The following is a 27,951-nucleotide window of genomic DNA, read 5'->3' as shown; positions in this document are numbered from 1 at the left end:
GACAACCCTCAGAATGGGAGAAAATATTTGCAAATGAATCAATGGACAAAGGATTAATCTCCAAAATATATAAACAGCTCATGAAGCTCAATATTAAAAAAACAAACAACCCAATCAAAAATGGGCAGAAGACCTAAATAGACATTTCTCCAAAGAAGACATACAGATGGCCAAGAAGCACATGAAAAGCTGCTCATCACTAATTATTAGAGAAATGCAAATCAAAACTACAATGAGGTATCACCTCACACCAGTTAGAATGGGCATCATCAGAAAATCTACAAACAACAAATGCTGGAGAGGGTGTGGAGAAAAGGGAACCCTCTTGCACTGCTGGTGGGAATGTAAATTGATACAGCCACTATGGAGAACAATATGGAGGTTCCTTAAAAAACTAAAAATAGAATTACCATATGATCCAGCAATCCCACTACTAGGTATATACCCTGAGAAAACCATAATTCAAAAAGACACACGCAGGACTTCCCTGGTGGTGCAGTGGTTAAGAATCCACCTGCCAATACAGGGGACACAGGTTCACGCCCCGGTCTGGGAAGATCCCACATGCCGCAGAGCAACTAAGCCCGTGTGCCACAACTACTGAGCCTGCACTCTAGAGCCCACGAGCCACAACTACTGAAGCCCATGTGCGTAGAGCCTGTGCTCTGCAACAAGAAAAGCCACCGCAATGAGAAGCCCATGCACCACAACGAAGAGAAGCCCCCGCTCGCCACAACTAGAGAAAGCCCACGTGCAGCAGCGAAGACCCAACACAGCCAAAAATAAAAAATATAAATAAATACAATTTATAAAAAAAAAAAAAAACACACAAAAAGACACATGCACTCCAATGTTCATTGCAGCACTATTTACAATAGTCAGGCCATGGAAGCAACCTCAATATCCATCAACAGATGAATGGATAAAGAAGATGTGGTACATATATACAATGGAATATTACTCAGCCATAGAAAGGAACAAAATTGGGTCATTTGTAGAGATGCGGATGGACCTAGAAACTTCACTCATACAGAGTGAAGTAAGTCAGAAAGAGAAAAACAAATATCATATATTAACGCATATATGTGGAATCTAGAAAAATGGTACAGATGAACTGGTTTGCAAGGCAGAAATAGAGACACAGATGTAGAGAACAAACGTATAGACACCAAGGGGGGAAAGCGGGGGTGAGGGGTGGTGAGATGAATTGGCAGATTGGGATTGACATATATACACTAATATGTTTAAAACAGATAACTAATAAGAACCTGCTGTATGAAAATATAAAATTAAATTAAAAAAAAAAAAAAGGAAAGTTGGTCCTAGCAGAAATGTTTAGACAACATCAACAATACCTCGATAGAAGGATGTTGCAATTCTGAGCTCTCCGACCATCAATCACCGAAAGCTCTCTGACTTTAAGTCTGGAGCCCAGTGTGTCATCAATGGCATCTGCTTCTTTCTATAAAGAGCATGAAAGAAATCCATCAAAGTCAAACAAGGACATTCTGACTTCAGATACACAGTTTTCCTTTATATTTGCTGTACACACACACACACACACACACACACACACACACACACACACACACAGAGATGCAAAGCCGAGGCAGTAAGCAGGGGAATGTATGGAGGTGGTGGAATTGAAACAAAGGCTAAAATCTAGTTGACAAAGGAAAATAAGAAAAGCTGACCACCCACATTTGAAAAAGCATTATCTGGAAGAACAAAGTGCTTCTAAGTTGAAGATGCATAAATTATCAATGAACGGTACCCTCCTTTTGTCCCCCAAATCCCGATGGAGAGCAGACAGAAGGACTGTCACTATGAATCAAGCTCAGCTGAAACGTGCCACTGCTGGTCCAGCCATTTACAGGGCCCATTCACCCCAGAACCATTTGCATCCTGAACACTCAGAAAGCTGAACAATAAAACCTCCCAAACGTCTTCATGTGCAACAGGAAGCTCCCAAGCCCAGATGGTACCTTTCATTACCCTGGAGCCTGATGGACAACGGGGAGGGCGCAGTTCAAGGCATTGGTTCGATTTACCTCAATTAACAATAAAACACTACTTGCACACTCTACTGCTGTACAGAGAGCTGTAAGCAACGAGGGCCAGTCATAATTTATGGAGGAAGAGGCATAAAACAATCATACATAAAATACCGTTTGAGTAAACTGGGCATCAAGGTGAAAACATAGATTGACTTGATAAATAGCAAGTTTGATTTTGTTAAAGGTCAGGATCAATTTAAAAAACAGATCATGCCATTTAAAAAATGAAAGAAGGGAAAGCAGACGTAGAGAATGGACGTGCAAGATTGGGACTGACATACGTGCACTGCCATGTATAAAACAGATAGCTAGTAGGAACCTGCTGTATAGCGCAGGGAGCTCAGCTCGGTGCCCTGTGGTGACCTAGATGGGCAGGATGGGGTCGCAGGGGCGGGGTGGGGGGGTGTGGAAGGCAGGTCCAAGGTGGGGGGATATGGGGATATATGTATATGTATAGCTAATTCACTTCGTTATACAGCAGAAACTAACACAACATTGTAAAGCAACTATACCCCAATTTAAAAAATAAAAAAGATTAAAAAATAGGGAACTCTGGCCAAAAAAAAAAAAAAGTAAGGAAACCAAAGAGTTCTAGAACTGGATAACAGTTTAGGAAACAAAGACAACATGGAGTTTATAATAAGAGGCACCGTGTGACCAAACTAACTGTTTCGTATTATGCTGAGATTTCAGGCATACCTCTCAATATTCAGTTAAGAGTTGAAACCCAATGTGAAATTAAGTAGGCATTGCATTACACTATCAGAAAAAAAAAAAAAAAAAAACCCCAGGAAAACCAAGACATTTTGAGCTTATAGTAAGCCAAGGAGTTACATTAAGCAAGGTGTGGGTTTTAGCTCACTTACCTGCTTGGAGTTACTGTTCACAAAGAAATCCTACAGCCATGGCAGAGGCATGGAAAAGGCAAATCAGATACATGCAGTTCAGAAATCACAGCAACCAACAGGGGAAGGTCAAGGAGATCAGTGACACAGGGTAAGAGATGATTTATGCTCCCAGGAGCAGCAATGAGAGTTGATGAACATGAGAGTCTGGCTGAAGATACACTGAAGAGCAGGGTACTAAGCGTTCAGGGTAGACAGAGAAGATGGCATGTGCTGTACACAATTTTCAATGGTGGCAAATCAAATTCAGAAACGAAAGGGCTTAAAACACCCCCGAAAGACTCAAAGTGGTGAAGGAACAAACCCTCTTTGAAAGGACCACTGGGCTCCACGTATTCAACATGAAACAGATTTCACGGTTTTCCCTTGAAGCAGAAAATATCAATCAACTCTACTAACCTGAGGGAACTACTCCCACTGTCATGTGCTACCAGCAAAATATGCTTTTTTGAGGGGATGGAATAATCTCCTATCTTCTTGTGTCATTAGGAAGGATTAAGAAAAGAAAAATGACAAGTTCAACAATATAGGTCAGTAAAACCAACACTCAGTACTCCCCGAGAGTCCAAACAATGTCTGTGGGCGCTCTGGGTAGGTATGAGGAAAAACAACTTGCAATTAAGAGACAATAAGTGATTCATGTGCTGTGCAGCCATTGGTGGTCCTGTCCCCACTGCCCTGGGGCTGTTCATGCGTACAAGGTCAACAGCCTCTGTTGAAAATAGCTCATAGAAAAGACCTGGAGTGAGGAAGGGAAAGAGGAAGCAGTAATTGACATGTTATGAGAAAGTCACAGCTTTCTTTGCATATTTTTGCCGTGATGGCAGGAATAAAGCTTCGGTGTGCAAAACACACCCCAGCTTTCGGGCCAACTACTTACACAATCAGCGTTTACTTAGCAGATTCCTTAAGGCCTCACTGGTCCCGGCAGCACTGCCAAGGCCAAGTTTACACAGATGAGCTGTTTCACATCATTCTTCGAATGGGAAACAAAACGTATCCTCCCCTTGCTCCACCCATACAAGGGGGGATTACTTTTCTGGAATGGCTTTTAAAAAATAAAGTGATAACCACATGAAACTTTTCTTTCCTCTGATGTCACAGTTTTCTTTTGTCCCTGTTGTAACTGTCAAGTTTTTTACCCTGAAACTCCTTAGCACTCTTCCCCTGTAAAAGCAGTTTCTCCTTTCAAGGGCAGAAAAAACTTTGGTGAAGTGAACTCCGTGAGGTCATCTTACCCTACTTTTCTCTCTTAAAGAGACAAGTTGCAAGTTGAATTTAGACCCTGCTCTCCCTGTCTGGCCTTCAAGGAAGAAACTTGTACGAAGGTGTCTGGCAACTCATTCTCCCTAAGTTCCCACTGTGTGGAAATTAATCTCTACTGTAGTGGTCTATGGGACCAGGCCACAAGCATTTACTAGGGATGCGACTTGGGGCTCAGTTTCACTATCTGTAAAATGAAGTAAACAACCAGATTTTTATTGTGAGTATTAAATGTGATATGCATGTAAAGCATTTTGTACAGTACCTGTCACATATTTATGAGCTCCATACTTGGAAGCTATCACACATTACAATCATTGTATCTTTCAAGCCAATGATCAAGTCCATTTTTTTGCCTATTGCCCTGCTTTTCAGTTGAGTTGAAGCACAGCTGGTCAAGATCTCCCATTTGTAACCAGCAGCAGCACTAAGTGTAACAGTTAATAGCTAAGTAATGTGTCTTATCTTTTGAGAGGTGAGGATGAGGAATGCCATGTGAGAGTTAGGTTAATTGGAGATCTTGAGATTCCCCTATTTTAAGAGTCCTTTAATCATCACATTTTAAATAAAATCACAAAGCTTATTAGATGGGGAATGTTAAAAATATTGATGCTTCCAGGTCTATTTCAAATAAGTTAACATTCTTTTTGAAACTTTAAATTATTCACTAATTGGCTTGGGCCAAACATGATAGAATTGCCTACATCTGGCTCCACCTAACAGGATGTCTGATTTTTCCAGATGATTTTTGGTGTAGGGCTTAGGGTTTGGAAAATAAATAGGAAGTTGGGGCTTGCATTTTCAGGAGCCAGGGCTGATAAATTTCTATAGATAGGGTTTCACCATGAAATAATGACTCAACATTTCATAGACAATGACAACCTTTATATGGATGGTTCTTAATCTTTTTGAGGTTGAGATCCCATTGTAAATCTGATAAAAGCTGGAGATCCCTCTCCAGAGAAATGCACGCACTAATATTTATATAAAACCCTGTATTTGATTAACTATTACCATGTTGTCCAGCTATATAGAACCTGTACGTTATACTTTGGTACTAAGAAAAACCACTATTTACAATTTTTATCTCCTGTCTTCATATGCCATGACTAAGGACAAAGCTTATTGAAATCAATGTCCTAAATCACATAATTGTTCAATGTAAAAACTAGATATACAGAATAACAAAAAACATAAAAAGAATAAAAAAAGAAATTTCTTTGGCCATTCATTAAAATTCAGAAGAGACCATTGACTATTCCAAATGGGACCCCAAGAATGACTTGTATATGACGTTAGCAGAGAGTTGGATTCTGGAGCCTAGGATAGTTATCCTTTTTAACTATTTCAAAGCAGAGAGGCTTTGAAATGTTCTATCACGTGCTGATAATAGGACCTAAAAAGAAGGGGTGTCCCCAGGCAAAGAGTGGGGAAGAGGAATGGAGATAACCAGCTGTTCATTTGTTGCTACAGAGATATGTGTGCCTTTAGGTAAATGTAGTACCTTTAGTTCATTTTCTCTCTGTCCAAATTGCATGTATAGGGAGAATGAATTTATAACATCTTGAGATGAAGATTTCCCACAAAACAAATATGAATGTTGTTTAATTGTAACTGAGATAGTACTACTATGCAACGTGCTACATTATGTATTAAAATAAGTCTCTTGTGGCTCGCCTAGAGATCATGTATAGTACAGTTTCAATGAGGAAAAGAGGTTCTGAGATTCAAAACACTGACTTTCAAATGAACTTTTGTAATGTGTGCAGGGGAATAACTGTATGCTATTAAATTCCATTTCTTGTGGCACATAAGCTTACATAATCAGCTCTGCACACCTTTGATATCCACACTGGAAAAAAAAAAAGAATCCCGAATAGAAATGATCTTGTTCTTAAAACTGGAGTTAAAGAAAATCCTTTACAAAGTCTAACCTTCATAATCAATAAAGCCATCAATAAGAACAAAGTGAAACTGAGAATTATGCCACTTGTACATCTGTCTGGACACTGAATACATACTGAGCCATATTTTTATTATCTGTGACATAGGAATACTACTCACCTCAAAGAGTTGGTGTGAAGATTAAATGAACAAATAAGTATCAGTTCCTTGAGAACTAAAAATTAGGGTTGATGAGATTGGGGCTGTATATATTATATTCAGCACCAAAAATGTAATGGATACTTAATATTGATTATCATCTTTTAGTCTATATTCTGGTTATTTGCAGATTTTCTTCATCTCTGCTTTAATACTATAAGCTGCATTATAGACCTGTGCAATAGTTGAACACATTTGTGTCCTTTGACATACTTTATATGCAAAGCAGACAGTAAAAATATCTGTTGTTTTTAATGATTCAATATTTCTCATATCAACAGGGCACATCTTGTGTGTGTGTACATTTACTTATATCAAATCTCTCCTACATGTCATTAATCAGTGTTCATCTAAATTATACTAATGTGAAGCTTGAAATTTTTTTCAAAATCTTACTCTGTGTAGTGTTCCTGTTGCATGCACACAGACAATGGTATTCATGGGTTCTTTGCCTCTCTGAGAAATTTACTTGGCCACACAACTGGCTGAAATCCAGAGAGTTTGACCAGGGTTTTATAACTCTGGAGGGAAGAAAGAGGAGAAATCATTGAAATAAAGGGCTCCCGGTATTCATTTGGGAGTAGAAAAGAGAGCAATTCAAGTGTAACAATAATTATATAGAGCATTGCCAAGACTAAAATGAAAATGCATAGGTCTTGACGATGCCATTAGTTACGAGACTAGGGGACACAATGACAGGCACCCCGTTTCCTTTAGTCTATCCTATATGTTCCTACTAGTCTGTCTTCATCTTTCGATTTTCTGTCTCTCAACACTCAATAAATTCAATGGAATGGCTCAAATTACCTTCATTTGGGAAACACCTTTATGGTTTAAAAATTCTCATCTCACGTTCTTACACCAAGAGGGGAGACATACTTGAGTCAAGCTGAGCGGGTGTGCTGAAATTTTTCTCCGGGAAGTACTACTGCAAATGTCACAAATGATTCTACTTACCAGTCTACTACTTAGTGTTAAGTGCGACCGAAATGTTCTGGTTTATCCTGACTGGCATGACTACTGATTACTTAAACAGCAATTGGTTGCTAGGAGACAATTACCCAGTTGCTAGGCTTTCTGCAACCCTGTCTCCTGGAGCTCTTGAGAACTGTCCACATGTTTGTCCCAGAGCATTTTGGCAGCATCCTTCTGCACCTTCTACTGAAAGCCAGTTAATTATGAGTCTTGTAAACCTGGGTCTTTCAACCATCTGCCTTCATAATAAATGTAACCCACAAGCTCAGACTTGAATAGCATCATTTGGAATAACTGCTGTTTTCTCTTCCTTTTATTTACTTCTCTAAGTTCCCAAACCTTCATCTTAGGCAACTAGAATGGACCAGTATTAGTGACTGAAACTGAAGTAGGAAATCAGCAGGACGTGTAATTAGGTCAGAAGATTATTTGAATCTACCAGGAAACTGGCTAAAATGTCCTACTTCACGTTAAGGCCCAGAGGAAACTTTCGTGGGACAGGAGAGAGAGGAGGTCTGCTGTGGCCATTCAGGAATGAATCTGGTCCAAGTACTTGCCATACAAGAGCTCTCAACACATCTTTTGTTTGTCCTTTGAAAGATAAGGTATCTTGCTTTCAACTGGACAACGTTCTATCTTCTTTTTCTTCATTTTCCTTTATTTGGTATTTATGACATTGTACAAGTTTGCCATCATACTTTTGGGGGGGGTCCCAGCTGAGTGCTCCTATCTTACAGTCATTCTGCCACGGCAGGTAACCACCTGCATTTTTGTACTTTATTAAAATAGCGTTAAGGGCACTGCAGAGAAATATTCTCTCACTTAAGGGAAAATATTCTGGCTAAAAGATGTACTACTTTTTCTTTTCAATTTTAGTTGCATCAAAGGCCATTTTGAAAAGGAAAACCCTCAGCTGTTTTTTCTCCCCAGCCTCAGTCCATCTTCTCCCTTGGTGCCTGGCAGTTCTGTTCTGAGACACTCTTTCTTGGGAACCAAGCCAAGCCTAAGCAGACTAGGAAGTCTGCTGCTTGTCTGAGGATGCTCCACCCTGGGAATGATTCACACGGGAGTTAAGGGCCTCCCAGCAAAACCCAAGGAAAGCCCCTACGCAGATGCCTGGCATCTGCCTGTTCCTGTTCCTTAAGACACACTCTGCTCTCATCATTTCTCCCCCTCAGTCACCCTTTGAACTTTTCTCCTTACTCTCTGAGACTCACTTTTTCCCTCCCAGACCTCCGATAGACTGTTGAAGACCCCACTCCACCTCTTCCTTGTTCTTCTGAGACTCTCTGTACCAAGCCACTTTGCTGTGAACTCTACTAAGATGCCCTCTCGAGGGGTGAGGGGTACCGCACCGATGTGACCAAGCTCACAAAGTGACGCTGACTGCTTGGCCAGGTTAGCAAGCACCAAATCAAACTGCATGTTCTCATACTATCATGTTGCTCACTTTTCAGAAGCTCCTCGGGTCCTATTTGTTCCACTGCCATCCCCACACTTGCCCAGCCTTCACAGCCCCACTTCTGAGTTGATCGTGTTCAGGACAGAGCAAAAACTTCTTTCTAGGTTCTATCTAGCTGCCAACTTATAGTAATTTACCAACCCCCATACTTCAAAAAGTTCCATTTACTTCAAATAAGCAGTCCACTTCTGATAATAACCATCTGAGATATAAATATTATAACTAAAATAGCTTCAGAAACAAACACTGTGGGGTGACACTACAAGTTAGGTAACTCTCTTACTATTTTCCCCTGGTGGCCCCTTTGACTAAGCACAAGTGACAGTAAGATACAGAGCTCCTTCCACCAACGGAGACGGTGTTGTGGAAAGACACCAGAGCATGAAGCTCCCTAACAAGGAGCTTGTACACCTTCAACATGTACACACACACGCGTGCACGCGCACACACACAAACACACAAACTGACAGGAACCTAAACGCACATGCAGACCCACACGCCATGCTGTTTGCAGGAACATAATAGGCTAGACCAAACAGCCTAGAATTAAGATGCCTATCATATCATGGTTATGGCAGATGGCCCAGGGATCCTGCACAAGAACATGACTCCTTAATTATTTTAGCATCTGGAGGGCACGTGCTCTTACCTGCTGTCTTTGGTAAGCAGAGAAAGTTCTTTCCAGGTCTTCAAGATCTAGAACTTTGAAGACTTTTGTATCATCAATTTCGGTCCACACTGTTCCTTCCAGTTTGTTCTGCAAACATCAAGTTAAGAAGCGCTGGGGTTTATAGTTAGACACAAAAAGAACAGATGTAGTTATTTTTTACAAAGTGCTGCTATCCCAAATTTTTCACTCTACCAGATGCTCAGAATGAGCTGGCTTCAAAAATCGGGTCCCTTGTTTCAGAAGCTTTATCACTTGAATATCTGAGCTAGTGAGAATCCTGAGTCCACACTAGAAAATGAAATCACTGGACAGCCAGGGTCGGCCTGGTCAGAGACAACACAGTGGGCTGCTAATGCTATCCGTTAGAGGGAAAGTTGGAACAAACGGCTCACCTCAGGCAGCTTAGACCAGTTGAAGGATTTCAGGGCGTTCGTGGGCTGAGGAATGTTCTTCTTCTTGAGTGCCAGACCCAGGGGGGCACCAGGAGGTGGCATGACTCCTCCCAAGGGAGGAGGCCCTGGGGGAGGGGGGGGCCCCCCCGGGGGGAGGGGAGGGGGTGGAGGAGGAAGCGCTCCACCAGGCAGAGGCGGGGGCGGTGGGGGAGGGAGGAGGGGCCCGGGCACAGAGGAAGGAAAGGGCCCCCCGGGGGCTCCAGGCGAGGCTCCACCGGGGAGTGAAGAGCAGACGGCCCTCTGAAAAATAAAAATAGGAAAAGAGGAGATGAACGGAAGAAGTAAATGCACTGGATGATTTTTAGGGTCTGAAACTTTGCCTAACGTGTATTATGGAGAAATTCACACATCTGAGAATGTGGGCTTAAAGGCACAGTAAGTTGAGTGGCCTCGTGTGTGGCACTCTAGTGCTCGTTTGCAAAGGGCTCATGTGTCTCTCACTTCTGGTACCATCCTCCAGTTTGGTTTTCATGAAATCAGTTTTCATGTTAAGAAGCTAATGTGATTTCCTTGCTCTTGTGAGAGGATCTGCATTGGAGAACAAACACACACCTCCAACCACCCCTGCTAACGTGCACGGTAAGCAGAGGGAACAGGTCGCACAACCACCGTGATGGGTCAGGAGACGGTTCAGGCTCTGCTGCCCCCAGCAGAGCTGTCTACTTAAGGATGGGGGCTCCGGGATAAGGAGGCCTCGGCAGCTGCCCAGCAATGGGAGACCCAGCCCGGGGCCCGTGAGCTCACCCTGCTGAGCTCGTGGAGCTGGGCCGTGAGGTCCGCCACCTGCTGCTTCACTTGCTTGTGCTCAGTGGTCTCCTTTTCAAGTTTCTCTTTCATTTTATTCAAGGTCTGCATCATCTCTTCCTTCTCCTGGGTCTTGGCATCGCATTCTCGCTCTTTCTTTTCCAATTTCTGTTGTAACTCATTGTGCTCTACACAGGAAAACAACTGGACATGAAAACGGTGAACTCTTCAAAGCTGAAGCATTTTCTCTAAACAGAAGATCGACTGAGGGTGATTGTGAGGCTCTTTATTAGGTAAATATCATTCCTCTTCTCCATCAAAGGGAGCCACTCATGGGCTCAACGGTGCTCGTGCTTGGAGGGGGCTTCAGATGAACAGCTTTATCAACTACATTCTGTGAAAGGCTGAAGAGGCCCTCCAGTCACAGTTCCAAAGCTGGAACACAGGCGTGAGCAACTATCTGTGGAGGTGAATGGTGCCTGCTTGGTATGTAATTCAGAATCCTGCCCTAGAAATGGCCCTTTAGTCACACTAGGCAAAATGACTATTAACAGGGCCTCTTTTCACAACTTAGAAATGAGAACTAGACAAGCCCAGCGTTCATTAGCTGGGTTTGCTGGCTCAGGTCCCACTAGCAGAGGGGCTGAAAGGGAGGACCCTGCCCTGGGAGGAAGTGCTGCTGCCGGACCCAGGGTTTGTCCCAGTGTGGAGCCATTGCTCCCACTCCCCTCAGAGGGCCCCTTGGACTTGAAGTGTTTTATGCGCTGGCAAACAATTATTAAAACTTGCGAAAGCAAATGTTATTATCTCAGCATTAAACACCTTAAGGGCAGTAGTACCTGCCGAGCATGAGAATCACGATAATACGAGGAGAAAAATATTAGCTCTCAGCTGTAGTTGCACTCACTCCCCCAATCCCGCTATAACGGAACAAGGCATCCCATTTAGCATAATGCTTACTTATGTTGCCAACACACCTGCTGACTCTAGCACTTACAGGAGTAATACTCTTTGGAAAAGAGGACTAATGAAGTTTAGCCTGAAGATTTTCATTTCAAATACTTGGCCCCAATCCCTAGTCTTTTTATACCAATAAACCCACTAGAGATAGAACCTACTGGGGCAGAGCTATACAGAGTTGGTCTCTATTTCTGAATTTGATAACATTTAAATTCTAGCTTTCTCTGTCTTTTACTTTCTCTCTTCTGAGTTCTCCAAAATCAGAGTTTGCAGAGAAGGGCTCAAGTCACTAAAATCCTTGGATTTTACCAGCCTTGGAGTTAAGACAACCGTCAACCCGCTTCTACCACTCTGTGGATGCTTCCCTGACTTCTTCAGAGACATCTAAAAACTACCCCACTGCCTCCCACTTTCTTTCTTCTATCTCCGTTTCATTCCTCTTTGACAATGTAAGACCTGACTTCCTATTATCGGTCATTAGACTTTGACAAATCTGGCCAAGCCTCAGAACCACCTGAGAAATTCTGACATTCCAGGACTCACAGACCACATTGCAGGGAGTCTGTCCTATAGATCAGGGGCAGGGCTCAGGAACCTGTGGCTTTCAAATGCTCCTTAGAGGATTCTGATAAAGTGCCCGGTATGGGAAGCTCCAGCCTAAAGGGTTATCTCCACAAATGGTCTCCATGTGCTAAGCTTTTATTTAGTACTCACTGGGTATGCGACACTAGAGAGAATTCTCCCCAGATATTCTCCACTTTTCAGGTCCATAGTACTTCCTGTCTCCTCACAGCCTCCACCCTCTGAGAAATTCATCAACAGGTACCCTATTTCATAGAACTTTGCTACTTGACACTCCCAGAGAAGAATTAATTTTACCGACAATATCTCCTTTTTTGCACTCTATGCATGACCTCACTTTAAACCATCCTATTCCTCCAGCTGATCTCGGCCATTTCCTCTTGTACCACCTCAACTGCCTAAATGCTACAAAACTTTCTACCATTTACTAGGCAGCTAATAAATGCCAGGTACTATGCTAAAGTCCTAATATTTGTCATCTACTCTTCACAACAACCCTGTGAGTTAGATGTAATCTTCACTTTGCAGAGGCAAAGACTGGAGGGGTAAAGGACATGACTTAGCCTACCCACACAGTCAGACAGGGGCAGAGCTGAGACCCAGACCCAGGCCAAGCACCGTGCCTGCCCCATGCAGCCATTCAGTACATACCCACTGCATGAAGGACTGAAATGACCACCAAAGCTTATGTCCTAAGTACTCTCTTCAACTTGCACACCTGAGTCTCCATGCTCTAGGGTATATCCCTAAAGTACCACTCATTGACCATCTTCTCGGGTATAATTCTCTCTTTACCCTAACTTGTTGTCAGTGTCTCTATTCTTTCTATAGCAGTTTCTGGAATTAATTTATAAAAATGTATGTGCAACCTCACTTATTTGAGACCTATCTGAATTCATACGAGGAACCCATAATATAACAGAACTTCATATTCGGTATTTTCCGGTATCAGTGGTGAGACTGCTTTTCTGCTCAATGGACAAAATGTGATGAGAGGAAAGGAAATGCTTCAGCATCTCTTGGACCATCTTTTCAACACACTGAATACTATGGTGAGTGCTACTGTATGTCACTGGCTGTGACTGAGTCACTTGGACAGGGAAAAGGAAGTCAGTTAACCAGCATAGTGAAAGAGTAGTGGCCGGGAGTATGACTGTTTTCTCAAAGGGTCCAACTTTAATTTGCTAATATTTTGAAGGAGGGGAAGAGTTATACTTATTCTGTGAGTGGTTTGGCATGGTGACAGGCACAAATGACCTCCCCCCAAGTCATTTGATGCTGAGTGTTGATATCAAAGACAGACTGAGATACTCACCAATGGCTGGTCTGTTAATGTTTTATAACATGTACATCTCCAATGGTCAGTGATTTTCTGCATGATTTCTCTTTTTATAACTGGTGCCAAATTAAGGTCACGTGGAGAATTGGGCTGCTGAAGCCAAGTTGCCTGTGCTTCTCTTTTAAAATTCTGGGTAATCCCTGGTGTCCCTGATTATAGTTCTTAAAATCTAGTGTGCTTTAAAGAGCACTTATGGGGAAGGCTGGGATGAACGGTAGTTAAGAAAATTTGAATTAATGAATATTGAACAGCAAATGCTTCAAAAATGCTTCAAAAAATGAACGGTGGTTTAGAAAATTTGAATTAATGAACATTGAACAGCAAATGCTTCAAAAAATGATTATAATGAAAGGATAAAATATTTGGGAATCAACATGACAACTAAGATAGTCTGATTCAAGAAAAACCAGGCAAAATGCCCTGAAAACATGGGGGAGGGGAAAGGCTGTTTATACACCAAAGTCAATGAGAAGCATCAATGCAAATTTCTAAAATATACAGTAAGGAGAGTTGTCCAATAACAGTAACATGACCTCTTCTCTTGTCAGGACCTCATCATTTACCTTTTCTCATTTTTTCTGCTTGTTCTTTCCACTGCTTAACTTCATTTTCATTAACCAACCTGTATAATAGTTAAAGGAGTATTCATTACAAAAAGTGTAAAAGACCCACTGCTAAATGCATGCTCTCTAGGTAGAAAAATTGTTTAATGCAGACAAAGTCCTCAGCATGCTTGAAACCCATTTTAAACCCAGATGTTACATACATATATTACATGTATACATATAGGAACTCATATCTGACCTCTAGAACATTTCAGTTATCCCAGCTGCTACTTTGAAGTAGGATAATACAAATGTCTTATATTGGTGCTATTATCTCAAGGGTAGCAAAATAAGAAGAAACTTACATCCGTACGACATTTTTAATATTAAAGTTTTCCAAGGGCGTGGAGTCAGGGTCCTGACCTTTGTCATTCTGAATAACTATTTGCTGTATAATTCTATCTAGGAGTAGCCAGTACTGAACGGTGTTGCCACTTCTCTTGTCTAAAAAAGAAAAGAACAGTGGAGATACTTCAACTGGTTTCAAAACTTGAACGAATATTTTTGAACAGTGCTCACCCGCCAGAGCCACAAAACCAGACAGATGTTTACAACCCTTCCCAACGTTTCTGGAATTCTGACACACGATGATCATTTACGTGACTGACAGGCACTTTCTACCCCCTTCTAAATGTGTTGTAAGGCATATATTTATTTTTAAAATCAAAGCGAGTTATAATTCATTTCATTTTGAGAACTTCACAACACCCCTTAAGCTGTGCAGAGACACACTGGGCTGTCACAAAACTAAGGTTTGGAATCCCTGGTGTGCACCCAACCTAAGCCACACTGTTCAGAAGACAGAGCCCTTTGGATGATGTCCAAACATTCACAAACACACACGTTAAGTCACAAACACACTCACAAGGCATTTGGAGGCAGTGGTGCAGGATGGACATGAAGTGAGGGTAAGCTTCACTGTGGGTCAGCCTCTTCCTGGTCAGCTCAAACATCTGAGTAGCACTTTTTGTGTCTATGTGAACCTGTTTCATATGAAAAAGAAATCTAAGTCAAACATCCAAGTTCTTCAATTCTTGCAAGGTAAGGTAAGCAATTCCAAGGCAAATAGAAGCTAACCCTGCCACTTAGATAGCAAAACAGAAATCTGACTTTGCTCTTAGGTTACGTGTCATCTCTATGACACACATTACAACAGGGACATTCGTGAGCTGCTGAGTCAAATTAGAATAATTGTAAGCACACGTACCAGTTCAAATCTTTTGGCAAATTCTAGCTCATCTTCATTTCGGAGCATTTCAAAAAAATCTAAATGCCTGAAAGACAATTTAAGAAAAGCTATTAAAAGTTGAACATCCTACAAACACAGGCACGTAAGAATCAGGACATAAATTCTAAGGCCTTTCCTAAAATTTCAGAGAAATCTCTAAAAGAAGTACGACAACAAAATTTGAATGCCTTCTCTTAACTATGTTCTAAGGAAAAAAGACATCATCTGACTGAAATGACATCACTACAAGAGACATATCTGAAAGCCTAGGATGCGCAGCACACAGAAGACAATTCATGAAAGTTTATCAAATCCAAACACAAGCAAATCCAGATTCTACTCATGGAATCGCTTTATGGAAAAACAAGCCCATATAACTAACTTGACTGACCACTGAATTAAAGATTACAAAAGAAATGTTCATGCCTTTCACTTATTCATTCAAATACTTATTGAGCCCCTATTATTGACTGGGGAATGATAAGTTCTGTGAAGACAAATCCAACTGCATAAAGGGGATAGAGAATGATGGGAGGTGAGGTGAGGTGAAGAGTATGAACACAGTGGCTGGAAAAGGTCTCTGCATGGGAAAAAGGGAACAAGCGATTTGGACATCTGTGGGAAGATCTTTTAATGTTGAGGAAATAGCAGGTGCAAAGGCTCTGAGGCAAGTGTATTTTGACATGTTCATAGACTATCAATGAGAAAAGCATGGTGGAGTGTGTGAATGAGGGAGAAGCGTGGTAGAAGGAAAGATCTGAAAGCTGGTAGGATATGTTAGAAATCGTAAAATGACTGCAGACAAGAGCAAATGAACAGGAAAGTGGAAATTAACATTCATGGACTGTCTATCAAAGGTGTCATGTGATTCCACATGTTTTATAGTCAGCTTTCATAACAGCCCTGCAGAATAGTGTTATCATCATCATCACTATTTCTTTATGTATAAAAACAGTAAGGTTAAGAAAAATTGAGTAACTTGACCAGAACACATAGCAGGTAAGCGGCAGTACTAGGATATGGATTCAAGTCTAATGCCAAAACCTACACTAAGTTCTCTACACAAGTGCTGCTTCTTTCATCGAGAAAGTCTTACTATAAAAACATCATTACCTGGTCTAACATTTTGGTACAAGTTCCTTAGGTCACAAGTAGTTCATAGACTGGCACTATACACATGGAAAACACATGAACTATCTCATAATAGTGTGACTTACCTATCTAATGTTGAATTGTCATGTTCCCTTAATTTATCTATTACAGGTTGAATTCCCAACATCAGAAATTCATAGCGAAGATGAAGTCTAAAGTCCAAACTTTCCTGAAAGTAAAAGGGTGATGGAATACATTTTTAAGCTCTTTAGACTACACAGTTGGTAATCTTTTAAAAAAAATTATTCTTTAATAATATATGTTTTAAATTGTGGTACAGAAGGCTCTTACCACTCCTGCGCCTTGGCTTAGCACTGCATTGATGAAGGACATGATGGCAGTCTTGAGACTCACTTCATCTCGATACCGCCCCGTGCTTTTATCCAAGTCATTAATTAACGTCTACCAAGGATACAGATGTAAAAACAAAGGACTGAATAGTTACTAACCTTACACTCATTTTATTAATTTTTTAATACTCAGAAGTTAATTTTTAAAAGCTTGTGTTTAGTCAGAATTACACTGATCCATAGAAAGCTACCTTTTTTCCCTTAAGATTAGTCCTAAAAACTCTACTTTCAAAATTCTTACATCATACATGTTTACATACACATGTATACAAAGTACAAAAGACTGTGCTTCGTTAACTATGCTTACTTTTTATATTTGAGAAAAACAATGTGGTGACATAATCTCACTGTTTATATTGATCCTAAATCAAGACTGGCAATCTATAAAATTTTCAGGGACCACCCATTTAGTGGATCGAAAAGTGTTTTATATAATGTGTACGAAGCAGAGCTACATTTTTAAGTTCAGTACAATAGTCTCCCCTTATTCACAGGGGATATGTTCCAACATCCCCAGTGGATGCCTGAGACCATGGATAGTACTGAATCCTATATATACTCCTATGTAGACTATATTTTTCCTACATTAATGGCTGGGTGTTGTATACAGTGTGGGTATCTAGAGAAAGGGATGATTCACATCCTGGGAGGTACTGAGCAGGATGGCACGAGATTTCATCATGTTACTCAGAACAGCTGCACAATTTAAAGCTTATGAATTGTTTATTTCTGGAATTTTCCATTTAATATTTTTTAACCCCAGTTGACCTCGGGTAATTAGCACTGTGGAAAGCAAAACTGCAGTTAAGGGGGGGGGCACTACTGTAAATCCACAACCCCAGATTGATCAACTACAGAAAGAACATTCTACTCTCTACCTAAGAAGAAGGAAATGCTTGAAGTCCCACCGTGAATGCTCACCACAGGGGGAAACCTCAAGTTAACACTCCCCCTTCGGGGCCAGCAAAGGCACTGGTCTGAAGGCAGGAATGAAGAAGTGGCGAGGAAGCACCCACCTGAAAGCGGGTTCTCTCGCTGGCGTACTTCTGGTAGTGCAGCATGGCCTGCAGAACCTTCTTGTGGCCCCCGGGAACCAGGCACACAGCGCCCAAGATTTCCAGCACAGCCACCTTCGTCTTAATGTTCTCTGTGCTCAGACTCTGAGCAATTACATTAATACTCTCAGAATGAGCCAGGACGTGAGCCCGACCTTGAGAGTTGTTCATTAGCGCCTTTATACATCCAATGAGAGAGGTATGTATTCGAGACTCCGAGGTCTCGTAGTCCATGGTCTTTAGAAAGTTGAGAATACATGACAGGCCGTCCAAGTCAATGAATCGGGTTACAAACCTGTCACGAGGAGAAGGTTAAAATGTATCAGACTTAAGTCTTTTTGGAATATTTTAATAGCCCCTAACAGAAAAGTTTAGGGAGCTGGTGGGCAGGAGAAAGTAAGAAGACGTAGTTCCTAAAGTACCCGAAGGCTTACATGAAGTCTTCTTAATTGGGGGCCTCCTCCTTGGCCCAGACCCAACAGTCAGGTCTAACCAGAAGTGTGAAAAAAATCTCCATTTGAGTTAAAAAGATCTTAACTGATATGAATAACCAATTAACAGATCTTATAACCACAGAAAACCAGGAACAAGAAGAAGTTCAGAATATCCACCTTAGGTTAAAGTCGTCTGCTGATCCTGTGTTATGATAGCATCCAGTCCCCATGCATGTTTAAGTGTTGACCACTGACCCAGGCATGCCCCAAACCAATGAAAGTCAAAGAGCATCCTTAAACACCAGGATATTTACTTGCCAAACAAATGATAATCTATCTCCTTAGTTTTATAGCAAAAACCTTCTTTTGTATGGCATGCTATATGGAATCCCAATATATAAAACAAATAAAAGCAATACTTTATTACTGTACATTAATTTTTTGGATATTTATAGCACTTATTTACTGTAAAGTCAATCAATGAGAATAATTCACAATACGTATCTGTAGGTTAAGACTCTGAAAAGTTCAGAAGTAACATAACCTGTTGATGTGACTACTCCAGAATTTTCCAAACTTATTTAGCCTTGGATAACCATTAACATCTGAGAATGCAGAACACACATACAGAGGGAAACAGTGATCTCGTTAGGATAGACTAGAAAACTTCTGATATACAACTGTATATGATTTTTGAGGAATCAGTACATTTTTTCCTAGCATTTTATAGTCAAATATAGGGAATTTTATTTCCCAGCTATTTCATCCAACCACATCACCCAGATCTAGCCAAGCTTCATTCATAGCACTAGTGCTGATGAAATGCACCTGTAAGCACCCCCATAACCCACCAAACCTTAGAGGATTAATAGAAAGTGAAGGTGTGGGAGGCACACAGTAGAAGCTGATAGCTCATCCATTTCTTTTACAACAGTTTTATTGAGATATAACTCACATGCGATAAAATTCATACTTTCAAATGTGTAATTCAGTGATTTTTAATATATTCACAGAGTTGTGCAACCATGGTCACTATCTGATTTTAGAACACTTTAATTATCCCCAAAAGACCATTTTCCTCTCTCCCTAACCCTAGGCAACCACTTATCTTTCTGTTTCTATGGATTGGCCTTTTCTGGATATTTCATATAAATGGAATCATACAATACATGGTCCCCTGTGTCTGGCTTCTTTCGCTCTGCATAAATATTTTCAAGGCTCATCCATGTTGTAGCACGTATCAGTACTCCATTCCTTTTTAGGGTTGAAAAATATTCTGTTTTATAGATATGTCACATTTTATTTATCAATTCATCAGTTGATAGAATTTGGGTGTTTCCTGTTTCTGGCTATTATAAATAATGCTAATATTCGCACACAAGGTTTTAGGGACATGTTTTCATTTCCCTTGGGCTATATATCGAGAAGTAGAATTGTTGGGTCATATGGCAACACTGTGTTTAATATTCTGCGGAAATGTCCAACTGTTTTCCAAAATGGTTGCACCATTTTACATTCCCCCCAGCAATGAATGAGGGTTACAATCTCTCCACATCTGCACCAACACTTATTAGTTTCTGCCTTTTTGTATTTTAGCCACCTTCATGGATGTCCGCATATCTTTTAACTGAAGAAAAACAATTTATTGAATGTTCAATGATTAAAGTAGTTCATCCTCGGTTCAATTACATGTTTTTAATTTAAGACTTCCTCAAGAGTTTGGCTATTGCAGAAAAATAAAGAAGAAAGGAAGGGAAAAGAGAAGGGAAGAAAGTAGAAAAGAAGAAAAAGAAAAGAGACAAGTAGTACACGCTCCCCAGTATAAAAATTACCTCATTGGTTTCGTCCTTAGTGCTGTCTTCAAACTCTCTATAGTTTTACTTCTCTCTTCTTCCTCTTCCTTCTCTAAAGCCAGCAGAGATTTTCTCTATGCAAAGAAAACTAAAGTTACTTCTTCAATTTTTGTTTTAATTAGAGTACAAGCAAGACAAGCCCACAGATTCCATGCTATCACTTTTAATACAAATAATCAATAACATTATGACCAAGATTTACTACAAGCCAAAATGTAGACCAAAAGCACCAAGAATTCCACAAATTCATTCTCTGTACTACAAGTTAGTTCTTTTGAATTTAAATAAAGTTTTAAGAAAATGTTGAGAAATCTTAGTAGAGATTAAGTGGTCCAAACACTTGTGTAACTACTCTATAACTACACTCTGATGAAGATATTACTATTTATATTTGATAGAAAGAAGATTAGACCTATAGTTAAATACAACAATCTGACAATTAACGTTAACATTATCACACTATCAAAGAGAGGCAGGCAGCAATCTTCCCATGCTATCTCTTCCATTTCTCAGTCAAAAAGTGTAATCTTAAAAAAAAAAAGTGTAATTTTTTACATTTTTTGTTACATCAAATTATTTTTTAAAAGGAACGATTAAATTGGACCTGATACAAAGATAGACAATTCCTTTGGAGTAAATGCTTAAGTTTTAGAAATGATTCAATGTCATTTGGAAATCAGGATATGGAATGTATGGGTATGTGTGTGTGTGTGCGCGTGTGTGTGTGCGCGTGTGTGTGTACGTGCCCGTGTGTGCTTTCCCTACCCAGGGATCTACTAGAGCAGTGCTTCTCAAACTTTAATGTGGATACGAATCGCCTGGGGATCCTGTTAAAATTCAGGTCCTGATTTGGCATGTCTGCGGTGAAGCCTAAGAGCCTAAGATGATGCGCTTCTGATGGGTTTCCACGTGACGCTGATGCCGCAGTCTGTGGACCTCACTTCAAAGAGCAAGGCCCTAAGGAAGCAGATCTCGGTTGATATCATTAAGTTATGAATGCTAGTAAGGTTCACAGACTTGTTCAAAAGTCTTTTCCATTCCTTTTATGCCATGATCACCTAAATGTACTAAAAGTATCGCCAAGTCTTATGGCCCCAGGTGCTTCCACCCACGGAACCACAGGTCCCTTGCCTTCCTCTTACTCTTAACATGTGCTTGTCCAGTCTCAGTCTTTTTACTTGTTACCCATTCTGATAAAATGCATGGTTGGGAAACAGACTGGGGTACAGAAAAAAACATTTGGCTCTTATCCACGTGTCTCAATGGTCCAGTCTCTCCCTTTCTTTCAGGTCCACACATCATCAAGGGGTGACTTTACTTAACTTTTTTCAAGTTAACAGTACAAGCATTAAGTAACTAAATGCTAACTAAAACCTAAATTTGACTTCACACTTAGGAGGGTAAAGCCCAAAGCAAACATATATCAGTATCATTTATGGCAAGTGAAATAAAAATCAGTAAAGTCTTGTTTTGTAAACTTGAATTGTTTCTGCTAAAGCTGCCCTCTTGCTGGTGATGCGCCCGGACAGCTGTCACCAGAGGATGGTAGGGGAAGAGGCTGCGTGCAGAAATAGCCAATGAATTTCCTCACAGCTCCGTGAGACCCATATCCTGGAAAATTTAGCACAAATCCAGCCAAGTACATTTAATCTCCCGTGGCACAGCTGAACTTGTTCAGACTCTTAAGCAATCACTTTGAATCTGCAGCCCAGAATCAAGACTTTTATGAACATCATTTCTTGTTCCTAAGCTTAGTCACCCAAACCTCCCAAATTAAAACTACACACGTTTCTTATTGTGGTTCATTAATACTAAATAAAGATGCACATATTTATCCTTTTAACAATCTTGGAGAGGGTGTAACCTCCAAATAAAGGCAGACTACATTAAGATTCTCCCTAGCAGAGTTAGGAGATTTATGAAAAGTCAAGAAATTTAAATTGGAATTTCCTTCCCCAATATAAGGACTATTACTTTCCTCTCAAAACAGAAGACAGTATACTCTTTTCTGTGTGTAGTACAATGAGAATTGAATCTAAGATTGTTTATTGTATTGAGAAAATCGAGGTTATGGAGATGAACCTGACGTTCTAATGTGACTTTTCGAAATAAAATAATTTATGTGGAGTCTCAAGTCTTCAAGCTTCACATTTATGGAGAAGTCTAAATTTGCAGCTTTTTGACAGAAAAGGGGATCTGCCTACATTTCTGAAGATGGCTGCTAGGCCAAACATCCAGCATGCACCTTGCCATACACTGGACTGGCTTGTGGCGGCCTCCTTGGGTGCTCTATGCACTTACTAAATCCCTGCTCACATGAGGAGTGGGCAAAGGACAAAGTGCATCCTGGCAGAGGATCTTCCAGTCAAAGCTGCTAAGGTTTACACTGGAACATGCAGGGCCGAGAGAGATGCGCAAACCAGGCACAGAAATCATTCCTGGTATGGAGTCTGGAACTAAGCTCCTGTTTGAAATATCTCATTGGTGTGAAATCAATAAGCCAACCCGCTAAGCACACTGAATTTCACCTCACATCCTTGCTCCCTGAGACTGAATGCAGAAGCCACACACCAAGAAAGCCCAGGTCCCTCTGGAACACGCACTCTTTTATTATATTGTTTTCCACTCTTTAAAAGCCAGCAGATCACTCAGGGGTCCTTTAAAGAACAAAGCATTCTTGTTACGAAGCTTCCGTAAAGTAACTGAACTTGTTCCACAAAGGGCTTCACAGACCAGTAAGCACTGCGGTTCTCAACCTGGACTGCTTATCAGACTCTCCAGATGCCTGTCCCACCTCAGAAAAGCTGGGGGTGGAGGCATGGGTGGGATTACCAGGCCTCTTTCACGTGCCAAAGGATTTAAAAAACTGAGTCAGTGAGAGGCAAACTGGAAAGGAGTCTTTGAGCTTAGACTGATAGGTTTAAATTCCAGCTCTACCACTTCCAAATGAGATGACCTTGGGCAAGGTAACCTTTCTCTTGAGTCTCAGACTCCTTATCTATAAATAGCACTTAGAGCATAGGGTGCTTGTAAGGATTTAAGACAGCATGTAGAGTGCCTGTTACATGAGGCACACTCAACAGCAGTAGCCGCTGCTGATGCTGAAGACAGTAGATGATGACAATGTGGATAAACGCCCCTTCGACAATTCCCAAAGCAGACAGCCAGAGAGCTTAGCTGCCAGGCCAGGAAAGGATCTGGAGGAATCATGTGCCTTTCCAGTCCCCAGGGATAATGTCTTAGGATTTCCGCTGTGTGCTGTCAGGAATTCTCCAGAGAGATTGGCTAGAACTATGGGGAGGATGTGGTGGCCACAGATAGGGTGAAAAAACCAGAAAACTCAGCATAGGGTTTCTGGTCTCATCAGGCCTCCTTGTTCCTTTACAGATGCAGGAGTGGTGAGGCCTCATTATTTCATCACCTGTTGTAATGCCTTCTACCCTTAACCCTGGAAAGATGCTGGCTCTGTCCTTCAAGGAGCATTAGAAAGCTCTGTGAGGTGTTTAACCCATAAAGAAGAGCAAAGTGACAATGTAAGAGCCTGGAAATGATACTCTTAGAGAGGGCTTTAGATTAGGAAGCAAATATAATTAAAATGTAGATGACTCATACAAAACGTTGTCCAAGGAGCTAGATGAAGGAGAAAGGGAGGCTCTTGAAGAAGTGCCACATACCAGCACATCACACACCCTCTAGTGCAGGAAACGAGTCAGGCTGACTCCGGAAAAGGCATGGAGTAAGTCACTAAAGGACAAATTAACCTAACTGTCCCAAAATTTGAAGACAGGAAAAATCCATATTATTTAGTACTTCTCCATTGATAGAAGTGAATTCATTAACAAAGGAGCAACTTCCCTTGTTAGACATCAAATAAGGCTGAGTTAATTAGAAAGAGAGACAGCCTGCCTGATAGCTTGTTTTTTCCCTAACAGCCAAGAACAAGAATTCAGAAAATAGGGACTTCCCCGGTGGCGCAGTGGTTAAGAATCCGCCTGCCAATGCAGGGGACATGGGTTTGATCCCTGGTCTGGGGAGATCCCACGTGCCGCGGAGTAACTAAGCCTGTGCGCCACAACTATTGAGCCTGCGCTCTAGAGCCCGCGAGCCACAACTACTGAAGCCCGCGCTCCACAACTGCTGAAGCCCGCACACCTAGAGCCCGTGCTCTGCAACAAGAGAAGCCACTGCAATGAGAAGCCCACGCACCACAACGAAGAGTAGCCCCCGCTCACCACAACTAGAGAAAGCCGGCGCGCAGCAATGAAGACCCAACACAGCCAAAAATAAGTAAATTAAAAAAAAAAATTCAGAAAATAAACTTTATGTGCAGGAATTGTAAATGACTCTATATTATAATTGCTTAGGCGGATGTAGAAAAATCCCTGATGGTTATCACAAGCCTCATGTTCTGATAACATATTCATACAAATGCTGAGATCACCCTTTTCTCATCTTTGCTGTTGTGTAGAATGCCTGGTATAAGGATTTGGTGGTTATTTTCTGTTCTTTTCTGCTGTGCTTTTAGAGAAACCCTTGGGGCAAAAGCTTATGCAGTTTCTTCTATAATTTATACAGCCCTGTTTACCACGGTGCTTATTATTCATCATGTGACAGCAGAAGAAGCATCTTCAAAGAAAAAGCTAGAAAAGAGGAAGTTACTAAAAGTCAAGGCCTCTGAAAATTTAGCAAAAGTGTGAATGCTTCACATATAGTAGTCAGTTTTTAACTGTTGCAGCAGCAGCAGCAAAATATTAGACAATCTAGAATGTTTGTTCTAAGTGATAAGAAACGAATTCTCCACAAGGGCTCTGTGGACGGTAGGAAAGGGAGAGGTAGAGAAAGTATTATGGAAGCTATCATCTGCTTGAATATAATAAACTCAAAGTTGAGCCTAACAGATTAACTCTTAAAATCGTGTGTCCACGGAGGCAAAGACTGCTCTCCTGGGAGCAGCCTCCAATTTTTATCAATGTGAACAAGATTTAGGCTATTAAGGCTCAAATGTTGATGACATGTTTTCTGCTGTGCATTTTTGCTGGATCGACAGATGCCCCTCAAGCAGCTCAAAACTCTGACATCACACAGACATCCACGTGATCAGAATGCATTATTTTAGACATTGAGCATGCATTTTCATCAATTACTGAACCAAAAATCCACATACTGAAGATTTCCCAAGGATATCTCAGCATTATCATTATTACGCCTTTCCATTAAACCACGTATTCCATGAAATTTTTTCTTATTTGTACGAGTAAAAGAGTACCTTCGTACCCTGTAAGATCAAGAACCCAGGAACTAAGTCCTCCGTTTAAAAAAAAAAAAAAAGGATGAGAACAGTGAAGGGATAGTTTCATTGTACTATTCTTAAATGGTATTAACTTTTAGAATGGTGCTGTCCTATCAAAGTTCCAAATGATTGGTAGGAACAATTGCAAGTTAAAGTTGAACAGAGGCCAGATTTATGATTACATTTCCTCTAATAACATTAAACTCACTTATATTTTAGTATGTGCTGATTTTATTTAAAACATACTGGAAAAAAATCATTTTGCCAAATACCACTCCTGCCTCCCCTTTCTCCCCAACACTGAGCATTTGGAATGGAGTTTGGAAAGATAATGACATTTGGTAGTTCTTACTCAAGCGAATATTTATTGTGCAACTGTGTGCTTTCTACTAAACTTGCATTTTAAACTGTGAGCTGAAGAACAGAAAAGATACCTACAGCAGCCATGGAATTGAGCTGATCAATGTAGAATTCAGGCCAACTTGTTGCTCCCTTGTTTTCTTCCTGGTCCTAAAGAGAAAGGAAAAAAAAAAAGTGATATACCACCAGATGTATATACACAACAGTCACAAGCACATCTGACTTCCAGAGCCTCTAGACGATGGGCCACACAAACCATTAGAAGACACTGAGATACAAGATATTTGTCTTTTAATGTTAGCTTTAAATCATCAGACTGTCCCCTTGATCAGGGTGGTCTTCCTGATCCAATTTCCACAGAGAGTGCTGAAGTCAGAATTAGGTGTGACAAAGGGGATATTTTCTGAACCAGCGTTCAAGGGGAGTTGACATGGGAACTTAGCCACACATGGTATGATGCTGTTTTCCTTCAGGGGCGCAATAACATTGGGAAGGGCTCTGTGTTTGTTGCAAGGACAAAGGATCTCTAGGTCCTGTGTCGCACTGAGGACGGTACTGCTGCACTACACGTCTGGATGAAGTCCACAAAAGAGGGAAAGCTGCCTTTAACCATGACCACAGGGGGCTTCCCTGGCAGCGCAGTGGTTAAGAATCCGCCCGCCAATGCAGGGGACACGGGTTCGAGCCCTGGTCCGGGAAGATCCCACATGCTGCGGAGCAACTAAGCCCGTGCGCCACAACTACTGAGCCTGCACTCTAGAGCCCGCGAGCCACAACTACTGAGCCAGCATGCTATAACTACTGAAGCCCACGCGCCTAGAGCCTGTGCTCTGCAACAAGAGAAGCCACCACAATGAGAAGCCTGCGCACCACAACGAAGAGTTGCCCCCGCTCGCCGCAACTAGAGAAAGCCCATGCACAGCAATGAAGACCCAATGCAGCCAAAAATAAATAAATAAAATAAATAAATTTAAAAATGACCACTGGACTTGGCCAATTGTTAACTGGACTTTTTTCCGTTAGTTTGTTCAGACTCCAGCAGACAGTAAAAATTTTGAAGAAAGGTCTCATTTGATGTTACCAAAAGTAGATGATACTGCTTCAGATGAGGAGGTAAAATAAAGCCCGACATTGGATGGAAGGTAACAAAATGAACACACATTAGTCCCAGGTCCAGCCCTCATGCCATGACAGCTTGTAAGTTTGAGAAAATGTAATATATCTGAACTGAAGAGAACTGAAACCCAAGGAATTCAGGAACCCATTCCTAAACCGCTCCAGTCAGTTCTGCATCTTACAAACCAGGGTGACTTGAAGCCAGCACCAGAGCCCCCAGGGCTTCTGTGGATGGGCGCTCTGTGCCAGCCTGAGCTCACACCTCCCCCCAAAATCAGGTGGCTCTGGCCTCTGCTCCATTGGAGCACTGAGTCCCCTTGAAGATGGCCTTGTGGTGGGAGATTTCCATGCATGTTTGCAAACCTGTGTGGCTCCAAGTCATTTGTGTGACCAAACAAACTTGAAGGGGAAAATTTCAGCTCTTCTCTAGCTTCACATTCAGAGAACACCTTAGTATAATCGGCATCTCCTGTCCCCTTGGAGAAGAGCTGGGCCAGGTACACGGAGCTGCTACTGGACAATGAAGTAGTTACTACCTATTTACTGTGTCAGGATCCCCATCCTTGGGATAACGGCTTCAAGGTAGGGCTATTAATTTCAGTCCTACACTTTACTTAAAAGAAAAGAAACAAACTTTCTCTAAACAAATCTTTCTAGGCAGGTCTACTCTGGTGAGATAAAAGAAACAATTTCAAAACTATTCTTTAAGTAGTCACGAAAAGGGGGCAAAGTAACTGTTGCTTACTGTGCCTTGAAAGCTGGCAGTAACTGATACCTGAACTCAGGGAGTTGCATGAATTTCATCTGGAGACTGAACATCCCAGATGATGGGGACAAAGGCTACAGCAGCAGCTTTGAAGTTGGACTGGATTACACTTCCGTGGCTTTAAAAAGCTTAGGAAATCTGATGAGTTTTTAGAACAGCCCCTGATTATTATTTAACATGTTAATAAAATAGCTACAATGGCAGCGTAAATGTTGAACACTTCTCTCCTA

At 41.2% G+C, this 27,951-nt stretch overlaps 1 protein-coding gene across 3 annotated transcripts in view; it reads right to left on the bottom strand.

Moving 5' to 3' along the window:
* The window catches only part of DAAM1 (dishevelled associated activator of morphogenesis 1), a 173,385-nt gene that overhangs the window by 42,757 nt on the left and 102,677 nt on the right, over nt 1-27,951 (bottom strand). For 2 of the 3 annotated variants that reach the window (XM_036842628.1, XM_036842627.1), the window contains 14 exons: nt 25,918-25,989; nt 20,169-20,263; nt 17,864-18,197; nt 16,789-16,899; nt 16,563-16,666; nt 15,325-15,391; nt 14,983-15,100; nt 14,423-14,561; nt 14,076-14,134; nt 10,632-10,819; nt 9,828-10,127; nt 9,415-9,522; nt 2,924-2,953; nt 1,356-1,462 (listed from right to left, as the gene is read on the bottom strand). In XM_036842628.1, coding sequence (XP_036698523.1) covers nt 1,356-1,462; nt 2,924-2,953; nt 9,415-9,522; nt 9,828-10,127; nt 10,632-10,819; nt 14,076-14,134; nt 14,423-14,561; nt 14,983-15,100; nt 15,325-15,391; nt 16,563-16,666; nt 16,789-16,899; nt 17,864-18,197; nt 20,169-20,263; nt 25,918-25,989 — 1,832 coding nt within the window. The remainder of the gene's footprint in view (nt 1-1,355; nt 1,463-2,923; nt 2,954-9,414; nt 9,523-9,827; nt 10,128-10,631; nt 10,820-14,075; nt 14,135-14,422; nt 14,562-14,982; nt 15,101-15,324; nt 15,392-16,562; nt 16,667-16,788; nt 16,900-17,863; nt 18,198-20,168; nt 20,264-25,917; nt 25,990-27,951) is intronic. The other variant, XM_036842629.1, reaches the window with a different exon arrangement.

This window comes from Balaenoptera musculus, chromosome 2 (assembly GCF_009873245.2).
Source record: "Balaenoptera musculus isolate JJ_BM4_2016_0621 chromosome 2, mBalMus1.pri.v3, whole genome shotgun sequence".
In the NCBI taxonomy this organism is placed as follows: Eukaryota; Metazoa; Chordata; class Mammalia; order Artiodactyla; family Balaenopteridae; genus Balaenoptera; species Balaenoptera musculus.
Note: the sequence above shows the minus strand (reverse complement) of the source record. Positions and strands in the feature narration are given on the sequence as shown.